The sequence below is a fragment of the Sapajus apella genome, unplaced genomic scaffold (assembly GCF_009761245.1).
Source record: "Sapajus apella isolate SASKATOON/1434 unplaced genomic scaffold, GSC_monkey_1.0 scaffold12, whole genome shotgun sequence".
Classification (NCBI taxonomy): Eukaryota; Metazoa; Chordata; class Mammalia; order Primates; family Cebidae; genus Sapajus; species Sapajus apella.
Window position 1 is genome coordinate 3,574,067 of NW_022436952.1, and position 27,944 is coordinate 3,602,010.

Consider the following 27,944-nt stretch of genomic DNA (forward strand, 5'->3'; position numbering starts at 1 on the left):
GAGGGGAGGGGAAAGGGCGGGCAAGCTGCTTTTAAGGCAGGTCTGGAGGTGAGCTGGCGCCTCTCCGGACTCCTCACCTGCACTGTGAGTCGTCGTGATCCAGTAGTGAATGCAACAGCCTGCCCACCTGTGGACGCCAGGTAGGTGCCTTTATTCTTTAAGAACGGGAACACTGAGCACCTTTGCTGGCCCTGACTCATTTAACCATTTAATTTTTTTTTTTTTTTTTTGAAACAGAGCCTTGCTCTGTGGCACAGGCTGGAGTGCAGTGACACGATCTCAGCTCACCGCAACTTCCACCTCCCGGGTGCAAACAATTCTCCTGCCTCAGCCTCCTGAGTAGCTGGGATTGCAGGCATGCACCACCACGCCTGCCTAATTTTTGTATGTTAAGTAGAGACAGGGTTTCACCATGTTGGCCAGGCTGGTCTTGAACTCCTGACCTCAGGTGATCCCTCACCTTGGCCTCCCAAAGTGCTGGAATTACAGGCGTGAGCCACTGCACCTGGCCTCATTAAACCTTTTGTCCTTAGCTTCTCCACTTCTCAGGGCTCAGTGTGAAGGTGGGAGAAATGGGGTAGAGGATGCGGATGAGACAGAGATGGTCTCAGGATCGCAGACTGCAGGGTTCAGCACTTTAAGGGAACTAAACCTGTGCCCCTCGGTGAAGAGATGGGAGAGCTGAGGGCAAGGAGGAGAAGAGGCTTGCCTGAGGTCATGGAAAGGGACTGGATGCGGAACCCAGGCCTCCTGCCTCCCAGTGCTCCAGGAGCTCTCTGGGCCCTTCAGAAGCAGGCAGGAATGGGAGGTGGGTGGCTGGCCTTCACTGTTCCTACAGGTCCCTGCCTGTTATCCACGTCCTGTGTCACCGGGTCTGGGTGGGACGGATGGGAAGATCAGGAGCCAGTTTTCAAAAATAGGGAGTGCAGTGGGGATTGGGCTAATGAAGCAAAGTGCTTTTGGGGAGACTCAGGCTTCACCCTTGCCCCACCCTCTCCCTTCACCAACCTGGGCTCATAGGGAGAGAGTAAGGAGAAGAGGTTGGCAATGACAGGGAAGAGGGAATTTACCAAGGTACCAGGACTCCCCAGAGCCCTCGGGGACTAAGAGATCTGCGTCAGAATCGGAAGCTGGAGCAGGTGGGGGGCACCTATAAACGGGGCAGAAGAAGCTGGAGCCCTCCTTACCACCCCCCCTCCTCCCCATGCATCCCAACCACACAGAGCCCTGGGCCCAGAGACTCTCCCCACCACTTACAACAAAAAAGAGCAAGTTACAGAAGGGGACGGCGTTCAGGAATACAGGAGTAAGACCTAGCCCTGCTCTGGGACATCCAAGGGCCAGGCAGAGCCTTAAAAGTGAAAGAAGGCTAAAGAGGAGTGTAGGAGCTGCCTGTTCCTGCTTTGCTCAGCTCCAGGTCTGTCCTTCTTGGTTCCAGAATCCCAGAAGGGGCAGCGGTGGACAGGGGTCTTAAATCTGTGAAGCAGCCACGGAGGCTAAAAGTGTGGGACCGTGGAGCCGGACGACCTGGGTTCAAACCCCAATTCACATTCGGGTTGCATGACCTTGGGCAGATTCCTCCACCTCTCCAGCCCTGTGGCAATAGTACCCTCCTCAGAGAACTGTTGAGAGCCTTCGAGGTGTTCAGTATCATATCCCCATCATACAGATGGGACAACTGAGGTCTGCCCAGAGAGGAAAGGACGCTTGCCCAGGGTGGCACAAAAGCTGTGTCCAAATTAGTAAGCAGGTATCCTGGGTCCTGGTCATAAGGGGACAAGAGCCCTCCTTGAGATCTGCAAAGTCAGCAGCCCCTGCCTCCTCTGCAGGGCACAGCCAGAACACCCTGCAGGGAGCGCCCAGATCCTGTCCCAACAAACCCAGGCCACTTGGAGCCTGTGTGGGAAAAGCTGAGGTTCCGGCTCTGTGTCCTCAGCTGTCCCGGGAAGGAGGGAGCACAGAGGCCGGCTCCTTTCCACTGCCATTTATAGACAACTTCCCATGCCTGGAATGCCCTGCCCCCTGCAGGACCTGGCCAAGGCAAAGTCTGGCATCAGACCTACCAGAGCCGCAGGGGTGAGGGGAGGCAGGAGAGGGGAAGGGGGCCTGGCTTTCCTCAGGAAACCTGTGTGACCTTCAGTCAATCATGCTGCAGCTCTAGACCTCAGGAGTCCCTCTGCACTTGAATTCCATGTGGCATAAGGAAATAAGATTCCAAAATCCCACACCTGGGTTTGAATCCCAGCTCCACCATTTTTCTTGATGTGAAGCATATTTCTTCACCTCTCTGAGTCTCAGCATCTTCATCTGTAAAATGGACTGACAACTCAAAATAAATAAGTCCGGGCACAGTGGCTCACACCTGTAATTCTATCACTTTGGGAGGCTGAGGAAGGAGGATCACTCGAGTCCAGGAGCTCAAGACCAGCCCAGGCAACAAAGTGGGACCCTGTTTCTACAAAAAATTCGCCGGGGGTGGTGGCACAGGCCTGTAGTCCCAGCTATTTGGGAGGGTGAGCTGGGAGAATCACTTGAGCCCCAGGAGGTCAAGGCTGCAGTGAGCCCTGACTGTGCCATGCACTCTAGCCTGCGCAACAGAGCAAGACCCTGTCTCAAGAAAAAAAAAAAAAAAGGACTGACAATAGGGGTGCAGCATCTCCTAGAGCTGCAAGGGGGTTGCGTTACCAAGTGTAACTCATGTGTAAACCATCTAGCACATGGTCAGTGCCCGATAAATGGAAGCTACTATTATGAGAGCGTTATACTCCTTAAGTCCTTATTTCTAAGGACTATTTAGAATTGCCTAACTACCTTCACAAGGAGCACCTCACTAGCTCCGTAACACTCTCCGGGCGGGTGCAGGGCAGGAATCCTCAATCCCATCTCACAGATGAGGAAACTCAGGGTCAGAGTCACACCATAAGGAGCTATTTCAGCTGCAAGTCAAACCTAAATCTTCAGCTCCCAGAGTCTGCTTTCTCTTCTCCCAGACTAGTCTCAGATTCCTTTTCCAGGGCTAAGGTCTGACTCCAAAGCAGGATGTAACGGAGGCCTCTGGGCCATGAGGAGAAAGAGTTGGGGAGTGTTGCTGGGGCTGGGGGCAGGCAGCAAAGCTCAGAGCACGCAATGGGATGCAACCAGCACGTCCCAGCTCTGTCCAGTTTTCTTGGCCGCCTCATTCCCAGAACCTCTTACCTCCTGCCAAGCCCCACCTGCAAGAAACTAGAATGTGGCATTAAGGCTAGACAATGGAAAGCACTTTTCACAGGAAGGAAAATGAGGAGGTTGAGAGCCCCAAGGACATGAATAACATCTGATGATGTCACTCCCCAGCTCAAAACTTTTCAGAGGCTCCCTGTTACCCTAGGGTTGAGCTGGCAGTCCTGAGCCCAGCCTGCAAGGCTCTGCCGGGTCTGGCCAGCCTGCCTCCCCCGCCCCATCTCCTCCATCCATCCCAGGTGCTCTGTTACTCAGGTGCTCAATAATGTCTTGTGAGCTTCCTTGCTGGCCAGAATCTTGCACAGATGGTCCCCTCTACTTATTTGTTTGTTTGTGTGGAGGCAGAGTCTCACTCTGTTGCCCAGGCTCGAGTGCATTGGCTCAATCTCAGCTCACTGTAACCTCTGCCTCCCAGGTTCAAGCAATTCTCCCGCCCCAGACTCCTGAGTAGCTGGAATTACAGGCATGCACCACCACGCCAGCTGATTTTATATTTTTGGTTGGGATGGGGTTTCACCTTGTTGGCCAGGCTGGTCTTGAATTCCTGACCTCAAGGGATCTGCCCACCTTGACCACCCAAAGTGCTGAGATTACAGGTGTGAGCTACCACACCTGGCCCACCTCCTCTATTTTAAACCTTCCCCTGCCTCCTCATCCCTTCTTATCTCCCTTTGCATGTCGCTTCCTCCAGGAAGGCCTCCCTAACCTCCCCACTAAACGAGGAAAGCCTACTGCCCCTCTCCTCCTCCCTCGTGACACTCCTTACAGTTGTTCACCCACTTACTTGTCTGTTTCACCAACAGGCTTAAGTGCAGGTGCTCGGACTTCAGGCAGCCTGGGGCCCAGTCCTTCTAAGACATTTGTTGGCAGTGTGACTCTTGGGCAAGTTACCTACCACTCTGTGCCTCGATTCTCTCACTGTAAAATGGGATAATAATATCTACCTTATACAGTTGTTAGGAGGATTTTTAAAGGCTTTATGTAAAAGTACCAGCGCTTATGTGCTTCATAATTACTCAGCAAACATTAGGTAGTAGTTACTTAATAAACACACCTGGGATGTAGTAGGTACTCAATACACATCTACTGAGGTTATTTTATTTAATGATCCCTTACATAATTCTTATGTGCCAGGCACTGTTCTAAGCACATTACAAATATTAACTTGTTTTATAGACAAGGCAACTGAGGCACAGAGAAGTCAATTGACTTGCCCAAGGTTAAACAGCTAGTAGGTGGAGGAACCAGGCGCAAACCCAAGTGGTCCGGCTCCAGCATTCATGCTTTTTTAATTTTCTTTTTTTTTTTTTTTTTTCTGAGACAGAGTTTTGCTCTTGTTGCCCAGTCCAGAGTATAATGACACAATCTCAGCTTCTGGCTCCTGGGTTCAAGTGATTCTCCTGCCTCAGCCTCCCAAGTAGCTGGGATTACAGGCATGTTGCCACCACACCCGGCGAATTTTGTATTTTTTATAGATATGGGGTTGCTCCATGTTGGTCAGGCTGGTCTCGATCTCCCAACCTCAGGTGATCCACCCGCCTCAGGCTCCCAAAGTGCTGGGATTACAGACGTGAGCCACCACACCCAGCCACATCCATGCTTTTAAATGAATGAATAAATTGGCCCTTGTATGGAGGGTGGGGAGGCAGAGGCTTCACCTACAGAAGTTACTCCGTTCCCACTCTTGGACTCTTGCAGATCCTGGGAGCTTCTGGCTGGCAAATGCGATCTATGGGATGTCAGTGAGGCTGGCTGAAAACCAGAGGTAAACACAGAGGTCACCGTCCCCACCATGTCCCAGGTGATGTCCAGCCCACTGCTGGCAGGAAGCCACACTGTCAGCTTGACACCTCATGGTGAGCCCAGGAGGTCCCTGCACCCAGCACCCAGCCCCAGCCTGCCGCCCCAGTGCTCTTACTACACCACAGAAGGCTGGAGAGCCCAGGCCCTGATGGCCCCCATGCCCTGCATGGGGCCCCCTGGCAGACTCCAGCAAGCCCCACAGGTGGAGGCCAAAGCCACCTGCTTCCTGCCCTCCCCTGGTGAGCAAGCCTTGGGGACCCCGGAGGACCTTGACTCCTACATTGACTTCTCACTGGAGAGCCTCAATCAGATGATCCTGGAACTGGACCCCACCTTCCAACTGCTTCCCCCAGGGACTGGGGGCCCCCAGGCTGAGCCGACCCAGAGCACCACGTCAATGAGAAAGGAGGAACCTGAAGCCTTGGGTAAGGATTTGAGGTGCAGTACCAGGAGGGGGGCTTGGCGCCAGACCTCAGGAGGAAGAAGGACTTTCCTATGTACCGAGAAGGGGACAATGTCCTGTTGGGAAATGCCATGCAAATCTAACCACGTTACCAACCCCTCTGTTTTCTGTGCTACACAAAAGGGATAAATACATGTTTCTCTCACTAGCCCATTCTATTTGGTTGCTGAGTTTGGAAAGTGATAGATCCCTATTTTGTATGATTTTATGAGTACTTAAGCTACTGTAGAAAGTGTTTTGTGCAGGCCAGGCACAGTGGCTCACACCTGCAATCCCAGCACTTTGGGAGGCTGAGGCTGGTGGATCACAAGGTCAGGAGTTCGAGACCAGCCTGGCCAAGATGGTGAATCCCCGTCTCTACCAAAAATACAAAAATTACCCAGGCACTGTGGCAGGTGCCTGTAATCCCAGCTATTTGGGAGGCTGAGGCAGGAGAAGTGCTTGAACCCAGGAGACGGAGGTTACAGTGAGCCAAGATCGTGCCACTGCACTCTAGCCTGGGCAACAGAGCAAGACTCCATCTCAAAAAAAAAAAAAAAAAAAAAAAGAAAGTGTTTTGTATAGCGCCATTCCCATAAGGAAGAGCTCAGTAAATGTGGATCCCTGACCCCCACCGCCCTAGGGTGTCTCACTTCAGAGCCTAACCTGGGTCCCCCTGAAATTTTATAGGATCACTATCCGGACCTCTGTCCTTGTTTAGGGGAGTATCTCTTTGGAGAGGCCACACTGGAAATGGTAGGATTGGGTAAGGACCTGATAGTGTTCAAGCGGTGGTACACTGGTGAATGTTTACCTGGCTCCCTGGTTGGGGAGCGGGGGCAGAGGGAGCTGATTTGAAGTTTCTGCCCGTTTCCACGGTATAAATTCTCCCACCATGGCCTGTTTCAAGGTACCAACACGATGTCACTGAATGAGGAGCTAGAGACACATGCAGTAGCAGGCTATGACACAGCATTGCCACCGCACCGACACAACAGACATAGAGAACCCCCAGAGCGCAGATAATAGTACCCTGTAGTAAAATAATTGGGATGTGATGAACCTTCAGTATTTACTACCTTTGTGTTTAATGTAAGTTACTTCATTGTAAGTGCATGTAATAATTCATAATGGCTGAGTTTAGTAACCAGCTGGACAAAATCCCGAAAATTTAACAACCAGCTCTTAACCAGCTGATGCAAGCCAATTCCAGTGCACCACCAAGTCCAAAGGAACCTGGAAATTCCCACATCTGGCTTCAGTTTCCTGAACAAAGACTTTCAAGTATTCGCCGAGGATGAGGGTCAAGGAGCTGCCCCATTAGACAGATTGGAAGACTGAGGACTCCAAGGCTTTAAACTATCAGCAATGGTGATGGGGTGCATGATTAGGATAGAGATAGGAGCCATAAGATCTTCCATTTATTGGACACATGTTATATATCAGCCAGTGTACCAAGCACTTTGTGTAGAATCTTCAATCCTCTCAATCCACTCCCTAAGTTAAATTTTTTTTTTTTTTTTTTTGCAACAGAGTCTCCCTCTGTCGCCCAGGCTGGAGTACACCAGCACAATCTCAGCTCACAGCAACCTCTCCCTCCCGGGTTCAAGAGATTCTCCTGCCTCAGCCTCCCTAGTAGCTGAGATTACAGGCTCCTGCCACCACACCCAACTAATTTTTGTGTTTTTAGTAGAGACGGTCTAGGCTGGTCTCAAACTCCTAGGCTCAAGTGATCCACCTGCCTTGGCCTCCCAAAGTGCTGGGACTACAGACATGAGCCACTGTGCCCAGCTGAATATTTTACCTCCATTTTGCACATGAGAAAGCTGGGGCTGCCGGGGTTGAGTAAGGAGGCAGTCTAGCCTAATGGTTGGCGTCGGGCAGAGCGTTCACAAGCTCCTTGCTTCACTGCTTTGCATTGCAGATTCCTCATCTGAGACATGGAGGTAATGAGGGTTCTTACCTCAAAGGTGTTATGGGGATTGAAAGAAATTACATTTGTTGGCTGCTTATCACAAATCCTGGCACACTACAGGCCATGATAAATGGTAGCTGTTTTTATTAAACATTAGGGGTTGCACGTCGGGCCAGCCCCAGGGTAGGTTTAGGCTCGGGTGGAGGCCAGCTCAGCACCCAGGCCCTCTGGCACCCTAGGTTCCTGGGCTCCTGGGCTCCTGCCTGCTCTGCCCCTCCCGCCAAGTACTGCCTGCCAGGCCTGTTAAAGAAACTGTCTCTCAAGGGTCTTCCTGTTTCTCAAGGCCAGTCATGGGCACGTCACTGCAGGAAAGGAGTCTTGGGCTTAATCACTGCTGGCAGGAGCAAGCCCAGGGTTTTACCGTTCATGGCCCAAGGCAGGCTTTCCACATGTCCAAGGCCGGCTGGGCCAAAACCAGTCCCTGCAGAACATCCACACACATTGGATGGGGGTTGGTGACAACAGGGCCCTTCCTCCACAGAAGGGGTTCATGATCAGCTTGGGGCTGATGGCGTGGGTCCACATCCACAGATGCCCTGGGCACCACATGCCACTGTGGACACGTGTCCACATAACTCTGGGGAACAGGGAATACAAGGCAGGCCCTGGCCAGAGGGTCCTGAGGAAGCCGCCTTGCTGTGCCCTGGCCCCTTCTGATGGAGAAAAAAAAACCCTTCCTTTAACCTCTGCCTGGACACCTCCAATGCCTGGGAGCTCACTACCCCCTAAGACGGCCCAGCCAGGTCAGCTCCCCATTGGGAAGTTCTCCACCATCACTAAGAATAACAGGTACCTGCACCCAAAATCCTCCCCGCAGACCCTGCTACTGGTGACCAAGCTCTCACTGGCCCATGGCAGTGCAATAACTCTGAGCATCGTGGTGAGTTCTCTTACCTCTAAATGTATTCAGAGTGGAGGACACCCTGCCATTTTATAATCTCGTCCTTCCTACGATTGGGCGATTGGGCTATTTATTCAAGGAAAGACATTCTGACATTAATGTGCTAGGACATGTTTACTCTTCCTCTTCGTCCTAACTTGGCAAAATTTAAAAATTAAACATTGGCAATTCTATATTATTGACTTTTCCCCTAAATATATATAGATTTTTTTTTCTGAGACAGGGTCTTGTTGTGTTGCCCAGGCTGGAGTACAGTGGTGTGATCACAGCTCACTGTAGCCTTGAACGCCTAGGCTCAAGCAATCCTCCCACCTCAGCGTCCCCAGTAGCTGGGACTACAGGCACATGTCACCACTCCTGGTTAATTTCTTTCTTTTTTTTTTTTTTTTTCTGGTGGGTGACAGAGTCATCAGGTTCAAGCGATTCTCATACCTCAGCCTCCTGAGTAGCTGGGATTACAGGTACCCGCCACCATGCCCAGCTAATTTTTTTGTATTTTTAGCAGAGACGGGGGTTTCACCATGTTGGCCATGCTGGTCTTGAACTCCTGACCTCAAGTGATTCACCTGGTTCAGCCTCCCAAAGCGCTGGGATTACAGGCACGAGCCACCACACCTGGCCAACCCGGCTAATTTTTAAACTTTTTGTAGAGATGGAGTCTCGCCATGTTGCCCAGGCTACCTCAAGTGATTCTCCTTCCTCAGCCTCCCAAAGTTCTGGGATTACAGACAGTGAGCCACATCGCCCAGCCCAGACTTAAAAACACAAAACAACACAAAAAAAAATAGTCCATGTACCAGCCTGGCCAACATGGCGAAAACCCAAACCTACCAAAAATACAAAAATTAATTTGGGTATGATGGCACACACCTCTACACACCTGTAGTCCCAGCTATTTGGGAGGCTGAGGTGGGCGAATCACTTGAGGTGGAGTCTGCAATGAGCCGAGACCCCACCACTGCAATCCAGCCTAGGCAACAGAGTGAGACCCTGAGTCAAAAAAAAAAAAAAAGCAAAAGAGAGTTCATGTAATATATGATCCCAGTGTATGCCTTTGAAGGGAATAGTGGAAACCTCCTTTGACAGATGAGGAAACTGAGACTCAGGGTGGGTATGTGGTGGCTCACAGTCACACAGCCAGAGAGAGATAGGTCAGGCCCCAAATCCCAACCTACTGGGCTCCATAGGAACTCTTTCTCTCTTTCTAAAGTCTAGTCTTCTGCCCGCTGGGGCATCACGGAATCCATCCATTTGGAGGCAGCCCACAGGCTCCTCTTCTGAGACCCGACCTCCTGGGCACTTCACAAACCTTCCCCAGGTTCCCTGTCCCTGCCTTCTTTTAAACTTGCCCTGGGGGTCCCCACCCCACAGGGAACGTGGTTCCTGGAAGCAAACACCATATCCATTTCTTTATCCTCTCCACCGCCCCACCCCATCTTTGGAACAGGCCCACACTTTCATTTTCCAGCAATTTCTGCCAGGCAAGGCTGTTTACCAGCCCCGAGTGAAGGGCATTTAATAACTATCTCTCCACCCCCCACCCACATGCCCTCCCTCCACCCACCCGCCCACCTGGGGCTGGCGCCGGCACCCACCCAGCACTGCTCAGACTTGCCCCACAGGCCAGTAAACAGCCACTGCACCCCCGCAAAGGGTGGAGGGCCCCAACCCCGCCCCCCAGCCACACCCACCTCGAGACAGCAGGGGGAGCTGAGTACCGGGCTCCTCCCTCCCCTCCTGCTCTCCTTACTCTGCGCCCCCAGCAAGGTCCCTGGTGGAAGTTTAGATGACCCAGTGAGTAGGGAGCCCAGAGCTTCACCAGGCCAAGAGAACCTCCCCAAAGCAGCCAAGCACCTTCTCACAGGGCAAGGCCTTAGAACGGGGTCCCAAGGAGCCCCTCCTCATCCTGGAAGAAGCAGTCCCCAAACGGAGCACAGCAACACTCCCTGGCTGTGCAGCATCAGATAACTCACTTCACCTCTCTGAGCCTTGATTTCCCATCCGTTATATGGGCGTAGGAATATGATAATATTCCCCACTTCAATAGCGTTGTCATGAGGGTTAAAGGAGCTAATACAAGCAACGTGTTCATAGTGGTCCTGGCACACAGCACTCAATACTAGCCTTTATGAAACATGGTTGTACAGGAAGTGTTAGCTCCGCCCCTACTCTTTTCCAAGCCTCAGTTTCCTCCTCTGTAAAAAGTAATACGTGCCCTGCCCGAGGGCTGTTATGAGGTTCAGAGGAGATTATGGGCGTAAACACTATAAAGTCCTGTAAAAATTGAAGTCGGCTGGGCGCGGTGGCTCACGCCTGTAATCCCAGCACTTTGGGAAGCCGAGGCGGGTGGATTGCCTGAGGTCAGGAGTTTGAGACCAGTCTGGTCAACACGGTGAAACCCCGTCTCTACTAAAAATACAAAAAATTAGCTGGACATGGTAGTGGGCGCCTGTAATCCCAGCTACTCGGGAGGCTGAGGCAGGAGACTTGATTAAACCCAGGTGGCGGAGGTTGCAGTGAGCTGATGTGCCATTGCACTCCAGCCTGGGCAACAAGAGTGAGACTCCATCTCAAAAAGAGAGGAAAAAAATATATATATTCAAGTTGTGCTTTCCAGCCTTCCAGAAGAATCCAACCCATTCTCCATTTGGCCAATACTGCCCCCTAAAAGCAGGCAGGTAAGAAATGCTCCTTTCTCAAGGCTCACCACGGGCTAGGCTCCAGGCTGTTGTATTTCATCCTCATCACAACCTTGCAAGACTGGTTTCAGATCCTCACTTTTCAGATAAGGAAACTGAGGCTCAGAGAGGTTAGGAAAGTTACACAGTGCCCTTGGCTGAAAAGCCGCAAAGCCAGGACTCACCCCAGGTTTGTCCGGCTACAAAGCCAGGCTCTTCCTCCACCTGCTAAGCAGCTGCCAGCCCTTGCTCATCTGATGTAATCCCCCACCCGCACCGTGGCCCAAGCAGGCTCAGACAGAGGCAGTCACCATGAGCAGGGCCAGATGGCCCTACCCGGGAGCAGGCTGGGGCAGGCTGGGGCTCCACAGTCGTAATGGGGAGGAACAGTCCATGTGCCAGGGCGCCAGGCAGGTGGGAGCTGAGGGTGCACGTTCTCCCCAATTTCCCCAGCCTCCATCCCAGGAAGCCAGAGGCAACACTCACACTCTCAAGGAGGGAGCAGCTCCTTAACCCCTACTTTCCTCCAGCGTTGCTGGAACAGCACCAAGGACAATTCCCCTCCCCCAGGTCAGGAGGATGGGTGTCCATTGAGCAGGGCGGCCCACTCCAAGGCTGACCTCGGGAGAGGAAGAAGGCCTCAGAATCCCGAGAGTCCTGGGTGCCCCCAATGGGGAGTGGAAAGCGCTGGAGCGAGTCAGCAGCCTGGGGTGAGTCGCTTGACCCCTGTGCACCAGGTAGAAGCCCCGGGAGACCCGCAGCTCAAGAATGTGGCAAGCCCTGTGCTCTGGGAGTGCCTGCTCCAAAGCAGAATTCTCAAACTCTGCTGCGTAGTCACATGCCCTGGGTGGCCGTCCTAAAGAGCAGATTCTATTTCTGTAGGGGTGGAGCACGGGTAATATGGTCCTGCTGGGCCATTCATGGTCTAATGGACACACCTGAAAAACTGGAAAACAAACAGAACTGAGGCCTGGTTTCACCCCCTGGAGAGTCTGATCCAATTGGCATGAGGTGCAGCCTGGGGTGATTCCAGTGTGTAACCAAGCTTGAGAATCCCTGCTTTCATTGTAGGTACAGGAAACAACCACCACTTTCTTTGTATTTATTTATTTATTTTTTTGGAGGTGGAGTTTCGCTCTTGTCACCCAGGCTGGAGTACAGTGGTGCAATCTCGGCTCACTGCAACCTCTGCCTCCCAGGTTCAGCAATTCTCGTGCGTCAGCCTCCCAGATAGCTTGGATTACAGGCTCCAGCCCGGCTAGTTTTTATATTTTTGGTAGAGATGGGGTTTCGCCATGTTGGCCAGGCTGGTCTCCAACTCCCGACCTCAGGTGACCCACCCACCTCAGCCTCCCAAAGTGCTGGGATTACAGGTGTGAGCCACCTCGCCTGGCCTCAGAAAAACCACTTTCACTCACCCTGAGTAGCAGAGGCATCAGAAAGTGTCACTGGTACAGCCCATCAAGTGGTCATTTCAACCTAGAAACAGGGCACAGACAAGGGAGGGGGTTGCCCTGTTTTTAAGCACCTGCACTGTGCCGGGAACAGTGCTGCCTCTGTGAGTTCCACGTCATCCTTTCTGTAACACCAAGAGGCTGGATGCAGTTGTCCCGCTTTACAGTTGTGGAACTGAGGCCCTGAGTGGTGAAGTCTTTTGGCCAAACTCTCAGAGAATAAGTGGCAGAGCCAGATCTGAAGCCTGGGTCTGTCTGATTCTGAGGCCTGGGTTCTCTACTGCATCTCCTTACCCAAGGTAAGTTGTCACAGGGAGGGTGACTTTGGAACTGGGTCCTGAGGTGGAGTTGGGCTCTCCTCTCTGGGCCTCAGTTTCCTCATCACTATAAAAGAGGAGGGACAGGATGACCTTGAGGACACTTACAGTGTTTCTGTTCTGAGTCTGGGCTCCTGGGTTTCACCAGTGCTCTGCTTTTCCTCCCAAAGATATAAAGTACATCGAGGTGACCTCCGCCAGATCCAGGTGCCACGATGGCCCCCAGCGCTGCTCCAGCCCCACTGTCACCCCACCCTTCGGCTCCCCTCGCAGCGGTGGCCTCCTCCTTTCCAGAGATGTCCCCCGAGAGACCCGAAGCAGCAGTGAGAGCCTCATCTTCTCTGGGAACCAGGGCAGGGAGCACCAGCGCCCTCTGCCCCCCTCAGAGGGTCTCTCTCCTCAACCCCCACATTCCCCCAGCATCTCCATCCCTTACATGGGGGGCAAGGCCTCAGGCTCCCATGGCTGGGGCTCCCTGCTGGTGGCTTCTCCAAGATTGGAGAAGAGGCTGGGAGGCCTGGCCCCACAGCAGGGCAGCAGGGTCTCCATGCTGTCAGCCAGCCCATTGTCTGATGTCAGCTATACGTTTGGAAGGTAGGTTCTGTAGCTTCTAACACGGCACACACACAACACACACACACACACACACACACAGGCACAGGCACATACGCACACACACAGGCACATGTGCACACACTCCCTAAAATCATTGAAAGGCACCCTGCTCTGTCTGAGCAAAATCTGGGCATGCACCAAAAGCAAAATCGAATGTTCGCTTTCACAGCCATTCAGATCTCAAGCTGTCCTCAGGTATTGAGAATACAATTCAATATAGAAAGCCTTGACTTATATCTCCCTGTTGGGAAAAGAGCTGTTGCTTTAATGAGGCTCATCGTCTATATCCTTTCCAGCCCTCAGACAACCCGTCTCAGGGAAGGGTTTTTCCAAACCCCAAAACACAAAGCTATAAACAGAATCGGGGGGCCTGAGATGAACCATTTAGGAATAAAAAGGCTCCTTCCTCTTTGTTGCTGGCAAAACCTAGCAAAGGAGGGAGGCAGCCTTGCCTGGGCATTACTTACAATCCCAGTTGAGTTCTCTATAGACCTCACAGCAGAACTTCATGCACGTGCACACCCATCCTGCCCCAGGAAGACAGAATCCCAGGACTCTGTCTCCCATTCCACCGCCAAAGCCACTGGCCAAGGCAGTCCCTGGCACCGAGGCTGGGGATTCCATAGCCATACCCATTGGCACGGGCCTCTGAACTCAGGGAGAAGTCTAGCTGGATGTGAAGCTGACCTCCTTCTGCAGCTGGGGAGTTTCCTCTGCATCAGCTGCTGTGTATTCCAGCATCACTCCAGCCCATCTGCAGGGCTCCTGGGAGTCATGGGGGCCTGGGAGGTCCTGATGCAACAGCTCAGTCAGGACAGCCTGGCTGGGAAGGCAGAGGGAGTGTGGGCCAGCCTATGCCCAAGGCCTGCAGGGGTCAGCTCACTGGCTACTTTAAGTGACCCAAGACCCTGCCATCCAGGCACATTTCTGTATCCTTACCATCCCTTGAGGATCACAGAGGTGTGCACTTTGCTCTGGGCTGTGGGGGGTGGGGTAGGCAGTGTTCTATTTGGCCAAAGCCACAGGAACCCAAATCACTAGATCCAGAGCCTGGCCCTAGCCCCTGAGCCACGCTGCGCTAACACCCTGTCTGACTCTCTCCCCGCTGCAGCAGCCAGTCCCTCCAGCACTCCAGCATCTCCAGCCATCAGTCATCTTCCAGATCCTTGGAAAGTCCTGCCAGCTCTTCCTCCAGCCTCCACAGCCTTGGCTCAGTGTCTCTTTGTACGAGACCCAGTGACTTCCAGGCTCCCAGAAACCCCACCCTAACCATGGGCCAACCCAGATCACCCCACTCTCCACCACTGGCCAAAGAACATGCCAGCAGTTGCCCCCCATCCATCACCAACTCCATGGTGGACATACCCATTGTGCTGATCAACGGCTACCCAGAACCAGGGTCTTCTCCACCCCAGCGGATCCCAGGACACCAGGGCTCTGTCCAACCTGGAGCAGCTTCTCCCAGGAACCCCTGTCCAGCCACCAGGAGTCACAGCCAGACCCTGTCAGACGACCCCTTCACCACGTGCCCAGAGGGTACGTCATAAGCCAATATTTCAAGCAATGTAAGGTTTGGGTTGGGGGAACAGACAAAGTGCCAGTGGGTTTCTGCAACAGCCAGACAACATGTTTATTCAGCAACTACTATGTGTCCAGCACTATGCCAGGTAGTGAGGACACACACACAGAGGGGCACGGTCTAGAAAGAGAGACAAAAACAAATCACAGTCGGGTAGGATAAATGCGGAGGTAAAGAGATATTCTCATTCACACGGGCCAGAGCGGAAGGAGTGATTCTTTCAGTCTGGAGAACAGAGGAGGTAACATCCAAGCTGGATCTGGGAAGTGGATCAGAAGTTTGTGGCCAGAGAAGGAGAGGAAAGGCATTCCCAGCAGAGAGAGCAGTGGGCCCACAGTCACGAAGGTGTGGAAGCACATGGCATGTTTAGGAAATGCCAGTATGTTGGGTGCGAGTTCAGGTCATTGAGAGTAATTTGAAACCAGATTGTGAAAGGCCTTAAATGCCAAGCTAAAAAAAAAAAAAGGAATTTGCCTTTTAAGCAATGGGGAACCATCAGAGAGCCTCCTGCAGGAAAGTGCTGGGGTCAGGGGTGCAAGCTCAATGGATCACCCTGGCCGTTGCGTGGCAGATGGATAGCAGGGGCCCGAACCGGGGTGGGGCAGCGGGGGTGGAGGAGAGAGGACAGAACCAGGCGACTCTCAGGATGTGCTTGATGACTAACCCAGGGAAAGCGAGAGGGCGAGTCGGTTCTGACTGACGTTCGTGGATGACGAGAACACAGAGGGGGTGGCTGGGGTAATAGAGACAATGCATTCCAGTTCAGACAGCTGAAAACCGCAAAAAGCAAACACCCTCCTTCCCGGCATCTGAGACCACAGGTGTCCAAGGAGAAAAAATCAACCAGAATTTACAGCAGTAAACACAGAAGCTAAGCTCTAGCACCCTCAGGATGCCTCTCCCATGAGCAGAGTCCTCTCCCAACCCCCTGTTCGCTCTCCCTTGGCCATCCGGGGCTTCTCAGCCCCCACTTGGCCATGACACTCACAGGCATCAAGGTGACTCCAGGGGGATGTGAAATGTTTACTGTAGCCCCCTGCTCACTCCCACTCAGGAAGCCATGTGGATGCAAGCAGAGAAAATGACACTTCCGGCATGCCTTTGCATCTGCCCTGATGGCTTTCCTAGGACAGATCATTTGCAGATTTTAGCATTTTTTTAAATGAGTTACTTAGTAACTGGTCACAACAATCATTTTTTGTTTTTTGGGTTTTTTTATTTTTTATTTTATTTTATTTTATTTTATATTTTGAGATGGAGTCTTGCTCTGTCACCCAGGCTGCAGTGCAGTGGTGCGACCTCAGCTCACTGCAACCTCCGCCTCCTGGGTTCAAGAAATTCTCCCATCTCAGCCTCCTGAGTAGCTAGTACTACAGGTACGTGCCACCATGCCTGGCTAATTTTTGTATTTTTAGTAGAGATGGGGTTTGGCCATGTTGATCAGGCTGGTCTCAAACTCCTGACCTGTAGATCTGCCCATCTTGGACTCCCAAAGTGCTGGGATTACAGGTGCGAGCCACCGCGCCTAGCTAACTGCAACACTCCTTTTCAAGATGCCAAGGTTGACAGTCACTGCCCTCTGCCTTAGGGACCCAGGGAAATGGGCATTTTGGCATCTCAAAGAGCACATTTACTTAGCCTAGTGATATTGCCATCCTGCTTTGGTGATGTCCCATAGTATCACTAACTGTACCCCCAGATCTATCAAATTCTGTAAAATATTCTCAGAACAAAATTTATGTTAATTTCACAGGCACTGGAACGTTAAAGACCCTCCGAGGTGGTTTAGTCCACCTGGTCCCCTCTGGGCTTCAGTTGTCCCAGATCAGAGTCAAGACCCAAGCCCCCGACTGCCAGGGGCATGCTTTTCTGCCCAGATCTGCTGTTTTCCTCCTTCATGGTTTCTTCCATTTTCTTTTCCAAGCTGAATACACCCCTGAGGAATTCTTAGGATTATGAAGCCAGAGGAGAATGTGTTATCAAACCTGATGCATCTGAGAATTCCTTGTTTATCCTATTTCAGTTCTCACCAAGGAACTCAGCACTAGATTTGAGAAACCATTTTTCCTTAAACTGAGGTTGTATCTATTCATTTTTTACTCATTACCAAGGAAATGAGGGTGCTTCTGAGTTCCAGATGCACCAAACCCTGGCATCCTTCTGTTTGATTTTCCCTCTCATAGGCAGTTTGGAGATACAATGGGGTTAGGGTCTGGGATGGTGGTTGAATGAGACCTTGGAGCACAAGAGTAGGGAAGGGTCTCCAGGCTTCTCTGGTGCAGATCCCTCAGATCCCCTCTGTACAGCCTACAGCATCCCCCTTCTCTGTCTGTCTCCAGGTCCCATCAGGGACATGCAGCCTACCATGAAGTTTGTGATGGACACATCTAAATACTGGTTTAAGCCAAACATCACCCGAGAGCAAGGTAAAAGGAAGCATGAGTGACTCCAGAATCGGGTCTGGGTCTTGCACTTTGCATCAGGCAGAGCCCTGGGTCACAGTTAAGGAAAGGCAAATAGTGGGTCCAGGGAAGCAAGCAGGGGGTGGGGGTCCACTGACCTCATGACCTCCCGAGGAAGTAGGAACCACAGCAAGAATGGTGGAGATATGGCAGTAGAAAGAACTTCCTGGGGACAAAAGGTGACTCTGCCACATCTGCTCTGTGAAGACCCTACGGGGCTAGGGACAGACGGTGTCCAGGTGGGGCAGTGTCCATCTCTGACTCAAAGATTGTTCCAGCAATCGAGCTGCTGAGGAAGGAGAAGCCAGGGGCTTTTGTCATAAGGGACAGCTCTTCATACCGAGGCTCCTTCGGCCTGGCCCTGAAGGTGCAGGAGGCCCCCGAATCTGCCCAGAACCGACCAGGTACGCATCTGTCTCTGTGCTCACTCAAGGCCTCATTGAGGCAGCGGGCTATTCTAGGTTCCAGTCCTGGCTCTGCCACTAGCTTTCAGGGTGAGCTGGCGCCAGTCTTATACCAGCTCCTGGGAGAAGCGTCCACCCCGGTATTCCCCCGGACGCCCTCCAGCCCCGAGGCACCCTGAAAAACGCCTTTCACAGCAAGCCTGAGTGCTTCTGCCTTCCCGAGCCCCGCCCCCCGCCACTAGTTTTCCCTGCTTTTTCCTTCTCATGGTGGGAGAGAAGGAGGGGGTCCCAACCCCCTCTAAGCTGCTGTCTTTGGAGTCAAACCGGATTCATTTCCAGGGAACCTAATGTATGATTACACAGGTGTGTGCTAACTCATCTCATGGGTGATAGGTCATCACGTGTGTGTACTAGCTCAGCACACGTGTGTGTGCTCCCTTCTCATATGCTTTCCCGTGGTCTCCCATGCTCATTTGATCACTCAGCAAATGTCTATGGGGCATCCACCACACACCAGGCCCTGTATGAGGCGGCAGGGATACAGAGGAATCAGACGCAGACGTCACCTCACTAGGGAGACAGACGAAAACAGATGATTACGGTAGCAGGTACCTGGGTCATAGGCCTCACTCAAACCCCAGGATCGAACCCTCTTATTTAATGGATGAGGTAACAGAGGCTCCCGGAGTTACTTAATGACCCCAGAGCGATTAAGTGATAAAGGGAAGATGATGCACCCAGTCTTGTGTTCTTGTCAGTGTGCCTCACTGTCACAATTAGAAAGTGACGTCTGGGGAGGGCGTTGCTTATAAAGGACCACTTGCAAGAGGCAGTGAGCCCAGACTGAGGAGGATGCTGTGGGCTGGTGGAAAGGAGTCAGAAGATCACTGTTTGCCCCCCTTCCCCTTGGGGGCCAGCCTGGCTCCAGCAGAGATGACCTGGTGGGCAGGGGGAGACAGAAGCCAGACCAAAGGGTCGATTTTTAGATAAACAATAATTAAGAAGTCTCCCTGCGGGGCACAGTGGCTCACGCCTGTAACCCCAACACTTTGGGAGTCCGAGGCAAGAGGATCATTGAGCCCAGAAGTCTGAGATCAGCTTGAGCAACATGGCAAAACCCCTTCTCTACGAAAACTACACAAATTAACCTGGTGTGGTGGAGCACACCTGTAGTCCCAGCTACTTGGGAGGCTGAGACAGGAGAGTTGCTTGAACCCAGGAGGTTGTTGAGGCGGTAGTGAGCCATGATCACACCACTGCACTCCTGCCTGGACCACAGAATAAGACCCTGTCTCAAAAAAAAAAAAAAAAAAAAAAAATACCTAGGCCTCTTGATGTCTCACACCTGTAATCCCAGCATTTTGAGAGGCTGAAGCAGGAGAAACGCCTGAGCTCAGGAGTTCAAGACCAGCCTAAGCAATATAGTGAGAACTTGTCTCTACAAAAAAATAAGCCAGACATGGTGGGGCACACCTGCAGTCCCAGCTACTCAGGAAGCTGAGGTGGGAGGATTCCTTGAGCCCAGGAGATTGAAGCTGCAGTGAGCTGGGATTGTGCCACTGCAGTCCAGCTTAAGAGACAGAGCGAGACCCTGTCTAAAAAAAAAAAAGAAAAGAAAAAAAACGTGGTAACTTTTGACCAAGAGAAAGATTTCCCCACCCCACCCCCAAAAAAAAGAGAAGAAAAAGGTTTCCTGAAATGGGGGAGGCTGAACCCAGGAGCCTTTGAGCAGACGTGTTGGTACCTCTTCTGTGGGAGAGAGAGGCAAGGGATGGACAGGTGGAATTTCTTTTTTTTGGGGGTGGTGTTAAGACCAAGTCTCACTCTGTCACCCAGGCTAAGTAAGCTAGAACTACAGGCATGTGCCGCCATGCCCGGCTTTTTTTTTTTTTTTTTCTGTTTTTTTAGTAGAGACAGGGTTTTACCATGTCAGTCAGGCTGGCCTCAGATTCCTGACCTCAAGTGATCCTCCTGCCTTAGCCTCGCAAAGTGCTGTGAGTGACCGAGCCTGGCCGCAAGGTGGAAGTTCTTTTCTTTTCTTTTTCTGAGATAGAGTTTTGCCCTGGAGTGCAATGGTGTGATCTTGGCCCACCACAACCTCTGCCTCCTGGGTTCAAGCGATGCTCCTGCCTCAGCCTCTTGAGTAGCTGGGATTACAGGCATGTGCCACCACACCTGGCTAATTTTATATTTTTAGTAAAGACGAGGTTTCTCCATGTTGACCAGGCTGGTCTTGAACTCCCGACCTCAGGTGACCCGCCCACCTCTGACCCAATTCTCTGCCTCAGCCTCCCAGAGTGCTGGGATTACAGACATGAGCCACAGCACCCCGCCACAAGGTGGAATTTCTATCCGAATGCACTCTCTTCTTTCTCTGTCCAGGAGAGGACAGCAATGACCTTATCCGACACTTCCTCATCGAGTCTTCCGCCAAAGGAGTGCATCTCAAAGGAGCAGATGAGGAGCCCTATTTTGGTGAGACTCCCCAGCCTGCAGGCTCCCTGAGGGCAGGGGGCCAGGGAAGTCTCCGTCCTGCGCTGTGCAGTTGGGCCAGGGGAGCCCGACTCATGCAGGGCTGCCTTCTTCCCTTCAGGGAGCCTCTCTGCCTTCGTGTGCCAGCATTCCATCATGGCCCTGGCCCTGCCCTGCAAACTCGCCATCCCGCAGAAAGGTGGGTCTGGACCCTAAAGAGGCAACGCCAAGGTGGGGGACATGTTCGTTCTCACTAGGAACGGTCTCTACTTCTACCTTGTTTGTGGGTTGTTTTAGTGTCACATGCATGGGCCAGGCACGGTGGCTCACGCCTCTAATCTCAGCACTTTGGGAGGCTGAGGTGGGTGGATCACAAAGGTTAGGAGTTCAAGACCAGCCTGGCCAAGATGGTGAAACGCCAAAAATCAGCCAGGCATGGTGGCAGGCACCTGTAATCCCAGCTACTCGGGAGGCTGAGGCAGAGAATTGCTTGAACCCAGGAGGCAGAGGTTGCAGTGAGCTGAGATCACACCACTGCACTCCAGCTTGGGCGACAGAGCGAGACTCCATCTCAAAAAAACAAAAAAAAACTGTAGGCACTGGAGTCACTCAACATCTCCACTTCCTAACTGTGAAAATGTGAGAATGTTGACCTCTCTGAGCCTCAGTTTCCTCATCTATAAAATGGGGGCAATCATCATCCTACCTACTTACAGAATTGCTGTGCAGACTAAATGGGATCGCTTGAGCAAGGCCCTTAGCACAATGCCTGGCATAAAATGGATGTTGGATAATCGCAGCCTGCTTTGAGAGGATGGAAGGGCTTCAATCAAACAGTTTGGAGAGCTTTTGTCTTTCCAGGGTAGAAATTTGTTGAGCGCTCACTCACCCATTCATGCTTCACTACAACCTTGTGAAGTAGACTTTGCTGTTATCACTGACATGGTGAAACCCTGCCTCTACTAAAACTCCAAAAAATTAGTCGGGCGTGGTGGTGAGCGCCTATAATCCCAGCTACTCTGGAGGCCGAGGCAGGAGAATCAGCCTCCTGAGTACCTGGGATTATAGGCGCTCACCACCATGCCCGGCTAATTTTTTGTATTTTTGGTAGAGACGGGGTTTCACCATGACAGCTCCTGCCGTATGCCCTGAGCCCAGGAGGCGGAGGTTGCAGTGAGTCAAGATCACGCCACTGCACTCCAGGCTGGGTGACAGAGCGAGACTACGTGTCAAAAAAAAAAAAAAAAAGAAAGGAAAGGAAAATGAGGGTTCTAGATGTTAAGTAACTTGCCCAAAGGCCCTCAGAGTCAGACCTTGAACTGAGATCAGCATGCCCTATCCAGAACATGCTGCCGGTGGGCAGCTCGGACGGAACAGCTCATCTTAGAGGTGCGCAGTTTCTGGGAAGGGCATCGGGGCAGGCGAGCCCCAGAGGACTGATGGCGAGGACCTCCTCGTTTTCTGTGGACAGGCCAGGGGTTGGGACAGGGTCCAAAAGAAGTGAGGAGGTCAGACGACAAGGTCACAGCAGCCATCTAGGAGGTGGGAGGCGAGGAGGAGAAGGAGAGATAAAAGTCTTGCAAACTAAGCATTTAGGGAGCCCAAGGTGGCCCGTTTGCCTAATTCTGGTAATCACACCTGGTTTAGAGTCACTTCCTGGAGGTGGGGGCAGAGGCGAGAGACCTTCAAAGGGATTAACAGGCCTGTTCCTGTGAGAGGGTCCATTCACTCCACCCCTGCCCTCTTGGGGGCCTGTTGCTTTGTCTTGGCTCAGAACTGGGAGGTGCAGACGCGGCCTCGGACTCTGCAGACAGCCCAGCCTCCTGCCAGAAGAAATCTGTGGGTAAGTGGTATAGGCCGGTAGGCACCAAGCTTGGCTGTGCCCGGAGAGGGCACCTCCCAACCCTTCACACACGCACGCACGCACACACGCACAGGCCCACACATGTTTCCCATCTCAGCTTTGTTTCTGCATCTTTAACAAGGTGCCACACCCCACCCCCTCCCCCCTCACCCCTGTATAACAGAAGATGAGAGGCTGCAGGCACCGGGCCAGCAGGGAAGTGGAGCAGGGTGGGGGGGGTGACAGAACTTGCACTCCCTCCTGCACACACACAGGCACGTGCAGATGTGCTAGGGTCTCTCTGTGTCTGCAGAACCTACCCTGGAGGTGGTCTCTGGCCTGGGATCCTCTGTGGGTGTGGGTCTGAGTCCTGGAGCCTTCACCCTGGGAAAGGTCCGGGCCCACACTCCCAGAGGTCAGCACAGATCAGCACTCGTCTCAGTGACAGCTCCTGCCCTATGCCCTGAGCACAAACTGTTCACCTCCCCATCCTTGTCTTCTGTCCCCACGGTTGTCACTGAACCAAGACCTCCAGGGTAGAGGTGTGGGGAGGAGGGCAGCCGTTAAGTGTGGACAGAAGGACATTTTCCTGGGCACTCCTACACACAGGGCAACTTCCACTCCCCTGCCCCATGCTGGAGGGCCAAGGACCAGGGTGATGCAAAGCCACCAAAGATCCCAACGTCCTCTGGGGTTGGCCTCAAACTGTGGTCACGCACGCACCCACTTCCTGTTGGGTGGCCCTAAGAGGAGCTGCACTAGATTCCTGAAGAGAGACTCAGCCCCTCCCCAGCTCTGGACAGAGGGAGGATCTGGGCCTGAATCAGTGGCCCCAGCATGGTATCTGCCTTCCACAGACTGCCACACCCTGTACCTGAGCTCGGTGAGCGTGGAGACCCTGACTGGAGCCCTGGCTGTGCAGAAGGCCATCTCCACCACCTTTGAGAGGGATATCCTCCCCACACCCACCGTGGTCCACTTCAAAGTTACAGAGCAGGGCATCACCCTGACCGATGTCCAGAGGAAGTAAGAGCCTTCCATTGCCCTGGGGCTGTGGGGCTGGCGGAGTAGAGCTAGAGGGGATAGCTGAGACAGCCGTGAATCAGGGATGAAGGTGGAGTTCAAGGTCCTGGTGACCCAGTAGGGCCAGTGATGTGCTGAGTGACTCCAGGTAACTTCCCTGCCTTCTCCAGGCCTCGATCCACTGCCAAAGCCCCTGTTCATCGTGACTGATGAAAATGGAGTTAACTAATATTCATGGGCGCTGATTATGCCTGCACCCATTGCTGGAACATCTTCCCTAGGCCAGACTCAGGCTGACCACGGGACCCAGAGAGGAATGAGATTTTTCCTTCCCTGGGCTCGGGCTTGCACAGTCTAACAGGAGCCTGATCCAGGGCTGGGCACTTTACAGGGAGAAACAAGAGATGACCAAGACATAATTCATGTCCTCAAAAAGTTAGGGGCCAAAAGAAAATTAAATGGTGTGTTAGGGGTGTGATAGAAAAGCCCAGAGTGTGAGACAGGAGAGGAGAGAGGCAGGAGCGGGGCGCCCGGGCCCCACGGTGGCAAAGGCCATCGTGGCCCTCGAGGTCTAACTCAGAGACTTCTTGGAGGACAGGGTACCTGAGCTTGGGGGGACAAGAGCTGACGGAGACAGGGTGACACTGAGACAGGCTCTCACCACTTCCCTTCTCTCCCCGCCTCCTCGCAGGGTGTTTTTCCGGCGACATTACCCACTCACCACCCTCCGCTTCTGTGGTATGGACCCTGAGCAACGGAAGTAAGTTCAAGGCTGAGCTAAACTCAGAAGACCGTCCAGGGCCCAGCTGCCCACCAAGGTCTCCTGCCAACTCCGGGACTGGGATCCCAGAGACAGCCTGTGAACCTCAAGGGGTCAGGGCGACAGAATGAGGGCCGGGTGGGGCATGGTGCGGCGTGGTGGGGCAAGGACGCAGCTGGCCAGTTCCTCCTGCGGCTCCTCCCACGTCCTGTGGCATGGAGCGAAGCCTTATTACTCCGTATCATGTTCTTTTCCCACAGGTGGCAGAAGTACTGCAAGCCCTCCTGGTAAGACCCTCCTGTCTACTCTGTCACCAAAGACAGGTCCTTGTCTCAGGGCCCCGACCCCAACATGGGGAGGGAATTAGAGTAGGAAAGAGGCCCCATTCTGACTTTAATAGTCCAAGGTGTTGATGAGGGCACAGTCCCTGGTCCACCAGGAGCGCCCATCTGATGGGAGAGACTTTGCCCTCAGAGCACCTCTGGGCTGATGGGGTCCACATGAGCCTGGGAGCCCTCAATCTTCTGCAAGAGGTACAGGCTCCAACTTCAGGGAGCCTCAATCTAATGAAATGCCACAGTCTGATGATCAAGATGCATCCTTGCCCTCAGGAATCTTCCACTCTAACGGGGAATGCACAAGTCTTGTTCTCAAGGTGCCCCCATTCAAAACAAAGGAAACCCAGAGCTTGAACTCAGAAATCTCCCAGTCTGGCAGGAGAGGCACCTCCTTCCTCAGGGAGCCCCATCATAAGGAGGTGCTAGAGCAAACTGGCTGAGGGAGGGGTAAAGAGGAATGAGATGCAGGCTGAGGGCCCCCACCATCCCCTTCCCATCAGCCTGATGCCTCCCTGGGTCCCACCCCTCACTCAGAATGCCCTCCCCCACCAGGATCTTTGGGTTTGTGGCCAAAAGCCAGACAGAGCCTCAGGAGAATGTGTGCCACCTCTTTGCGGAGTATGACACAGTCCAGCCAGCCTCGAAGGTCATCAGCCTGGTGACTGCTCTGCTGCAGGATGCAGAAAGGATGTAGGGGAGGGACTGCCTGTGCACCTGCCCAAAGCCTCCAGGGGCTCGCTCAGGGGCCCTCCTTTACCCCCTGAATGGGCATGGCTTGTGGCCATATTGGATTGGCATCAATTCAATTGGGATTGGCAACAAGTTGACACCCTGGAACCTGCTGTGACCTTCAGCAGTCACCATCATCCAACCCCCCGGGCCTCAGTTTCCTCAACCATAGAAGGAGACCAATAGACAAAATCAGCTGTTCTCAGATGCTGGCAGGCATCCTGATGAATGAGCACGCTGAGAGTTCGTCGTGATGAACATGCTCCTCTGTGATTCTGAAGCATGCCCACGTCTGAGGACCCCGCCATGAAAATAACCTCTGAGAGCCCTCTGACCCCATCAACCTGGGCTCTGTGGACACAACAGTCTGAGCGAGAGACCTGTGGCCCCTGTTTCATGGCAGACAGCAGGTGCCTGGCGGTGACCCACGGGGCTCCAGGCCTGCAGCTGGTGACGGTCAAGGATTGACCACAAAACGGGAATGGATAGACTCTATTTCCTTCCACATCTGTTCCTTTCCCAACTTTCTGGATGGCGTTTTGGATCCACCCGGCCAGGATGCTGCAGGCCAAGCTGGGTGTGGTATTTAGGGCAGCTCAGCTGGGGAACGTGCCCCCATGATCAGAGGAGATACAGCTGTCCTGCACCCCCTTGCAGATGAGTATCACCCCATCTTTTTTTTCCATTTTTTTTTTAGATGGAGTCTTGCTCTGTTGCCCAGGCTGGAGTGCAGTGGCGCGATCTCAGCTCACTGCAACCTCCGCCTCCCAGGTTCAAGCGATTCTCATGCCTCAACCTCCCAAGTAGCTGGGATTATAGGCAGTGCCACCACACCTGGCTAATTTTGTATTTTAAGTAGAGACAGGGTTTCACCATGTTGGCCAGGCTGGTCTTAAACTCCTGACCTCAGATGATCCACCCACCTCGGCCTCCCAAAGTGCTGGGATTACAGGCATGAGCCACTGAATCTGGCCTTTTTCCGTTTTTTAATAGGTGAATATTCCAAATCAGGTGTCATAAAGGCCATCTTTCTGTGGTTCTGCCTCAGCTCCAGTCTTGCTGAGCCCTCCACACACACACACACACACACACACACACACACACACACACACACACCCCTCTACTGCTATGTGGTGTCAACCAGCCTCACAGCCACATGGGGACAGCAGAGAGTCAAGAATGCAAACAGGCCACCTCCCTAAGAGGCTTGGAAAGGCTGGGCTGTTTCCCCCCCCCACCCCCCCCCCCCCCAGCCTCCAGAAGCTGGAACCATTTCTCTCGCAGGCCTGAGTTCCTAAAGAAACCACACTACCGGAGTGGAAGGCAGAGTCAGGGAAGAAGCCCACTCCTGCTCTATGAGGAGCAAGTGTGGGCCCCCTCCCAGCGGCCAGCCCTGCCAAAGCTGCATTATCTTTGGCCAAGGTTGGGCCTGAGATTATGATTTCAGCCCTGGGCCTGTTGGGGAGGCTGAGCCCAGCCCACCCAGCCTGTGGTCGGGCACTGCCTGGCCACCAAAGTCTGCAGAACGTGAGATGAGGTTCTCAAGGTCACAGCACCCAGTCCCAGCCTGGGGGCTGGCAGAGGCCCCCGTATACTCCTGTACTGCTCCTATCATGAAAAATAAAGTGTTAGTCTTTGCAAAACAGTAGGTTCTGAGGCAGCCGGGCCTGTGGCCTGGGAGATGGAGACCTGAACAGAGATGGGGTCCCAACTTGGGAGGGCATGGCTGCGTCTTAGGGGTGACCGGGTGTGCCACACTCCCTGCCACACGCCTGGGCATGCCACTCCAGGCTCAGCACACTTCCACTTCTAAACCATTGCTCAGCCACTCCGTGTCCCCCACACAACACGCTGGTTCTTCTTTCTTCATCACTCCTTTCCTGCCACTCTGCCAGGGAAACAGAAGGCTTGTGATTATCCAGGGCCTAAGTGAGTGTGTATGGTGCCCCTGATGGACTCCAAGGTCTCACTCAGCCTCCACGGAGAGGCAAGGAGAGGCGGCAAAACATGAACCCCTCAAGAGGAGTCCAGAAGAGTCCCCGAACCCAGATGGCCCCAGAGCTACCAGCTCAGCCCTGGAGAACTGGGCTGTGGTCGGGCACGGTGGCCCACGCCTGTAAAACCAGCACTTTGAGAGGCCAAATAAGGAGGATGGATTGAGCCCAGGAGTTCGAGACCAGCCTGAGCAACGTAGGGAGATCCTGTCTCTACAAAAAATACAAAAAGTTAGCCAGGCGTGGTGGCATGTACCTGGAGTCCCAGCTACTCAGAAGGCTGAGGTGGGAGGATCACTTGAGCCTGGGAGGTCAAGGCTGCAGTGACCTGTGGTTGTGCCACTGCACTCCAGCCTGGGTGACAGAGTGAGACCCTACCTCAAAAAAAAAAAAAAAAAAAAAGAATTGGTCCCTGGCCTGTTGTTCCTGCCCTGGGTCTGGGGAGTTCTACCCCCAGCTTCTTCCAGTGGCAGTCCGCCCCTCAACCCCGAATCCCAGAGGAATGTCCCCTCCCAGACCTGCTCCAGACTTCACTGCGATGAGGTTGCCAAGGCTGGCACGCCCTGAGAAGGCCTCAGCAAGGATGCCAGAGAGGCTGCGGCCCCTTTGCACTCCTGCAGGGCTTTGGGAATGGAGAGCCCCTCCTTCCGTCGGGGCTGAGCCATGTGACCCAGTGGCAGGGGCAGGGCCCAGGGCCCATGAAGAGAACTTCCCAATGGCCTTGAACCACTGCCGAGTAGCCCCTGCCTCCCGTTCCACTGCCCCAGTGCCGTTCCAGATGGAGACTCCTCTCCGTTCCTTGCCCTGGCCCCAGTTGGCCCAGCCTCAAACAGAGTTCCTGGAAGGCGATCATTTCTGCTGCATTTGCCATAGCTCATGTTTCCCCTGAGAAGATTTAGCAGAAAACTTAGGACTTTTGCTGAGGGCCAAGCAGCT

General features: G+C 53.2%; 1 protein-coding gene across 4 annotated transcripts; it reads left to right on the top strand.

The window, feature by feature from the left end:
- TNS4 (tensin 4) lies at nucleotides 1-25,519 on the top strand. Of its 4 annotated transcripts, none has more exons than XM_032279742.1 (13): nucleotides 1-140; nucleotides 4,918-5,447; nucleotides 12,960-13,383; nucleotides 14,516-14,940; nucleotides 17,323-17,409; nucleotides 17,724-17,849; nucleotides 20,232-20,324; nucleotides 20,443-20,520; nucleotides 22,096-22,164; nucleotides 23,022-23,190; nucleotides 23,879-23,947; nucleotides 24,208-24,234; nucleotides 24,838-25,519. In XM_032279742.1, the coding sequence occupies exons 2-13, from the start codon at nucleotides 5,012-5,014 to the stop codon at nucleotides 24,977-24,979; spliced, it is 2,145 nt and encodes a 714-aa protein (XP_032135633.1). In that variant the 5' UTR covers nucleotides 1-140; nucleotides 4,918-5,011; the 3' UTR covers nucleotides 24,980-25,519. The 4 variants fall into 4 exon arrangements, with proteins under 4 accessions (XP_032135633.1, XP_032135636.1, XP_032135637.1 ...); XM_032279745.1 differs by having other exon boundaries at nucleotides 14,519-14,940; XM_032279743.1 differs by lacking the exon at nucleotides 1-140 and adding an exon at nucleotides 4,762-4,789.
- Nucleotides 25,520-27,944: the final 2,425 nt, after the last annotated feature.

Coding starts and splice junctions, on each gene's coding strand:
- TNS4 (XM_032279742.1), top strand. CDS start 5,012: ATGTCCCAGGTGATGTCCAGCCCACTGCTGGCAGGAAGCCACACTGTC. Junction 17,410..17,723: donor AAACATCACCCGAGAGCAAG/GTAAAAGGAAGC, acceptor AGATTGTTCCAG/CAATCGAGCTGCTGAGGAAG. Junction 23,948..24,207: donor ATGGACCCTGAGCAACGGAA/GTAAGTTCAAGG, acceptor CTTTTCCCACAG/GTGGCAGAAGTACTGCAAGC.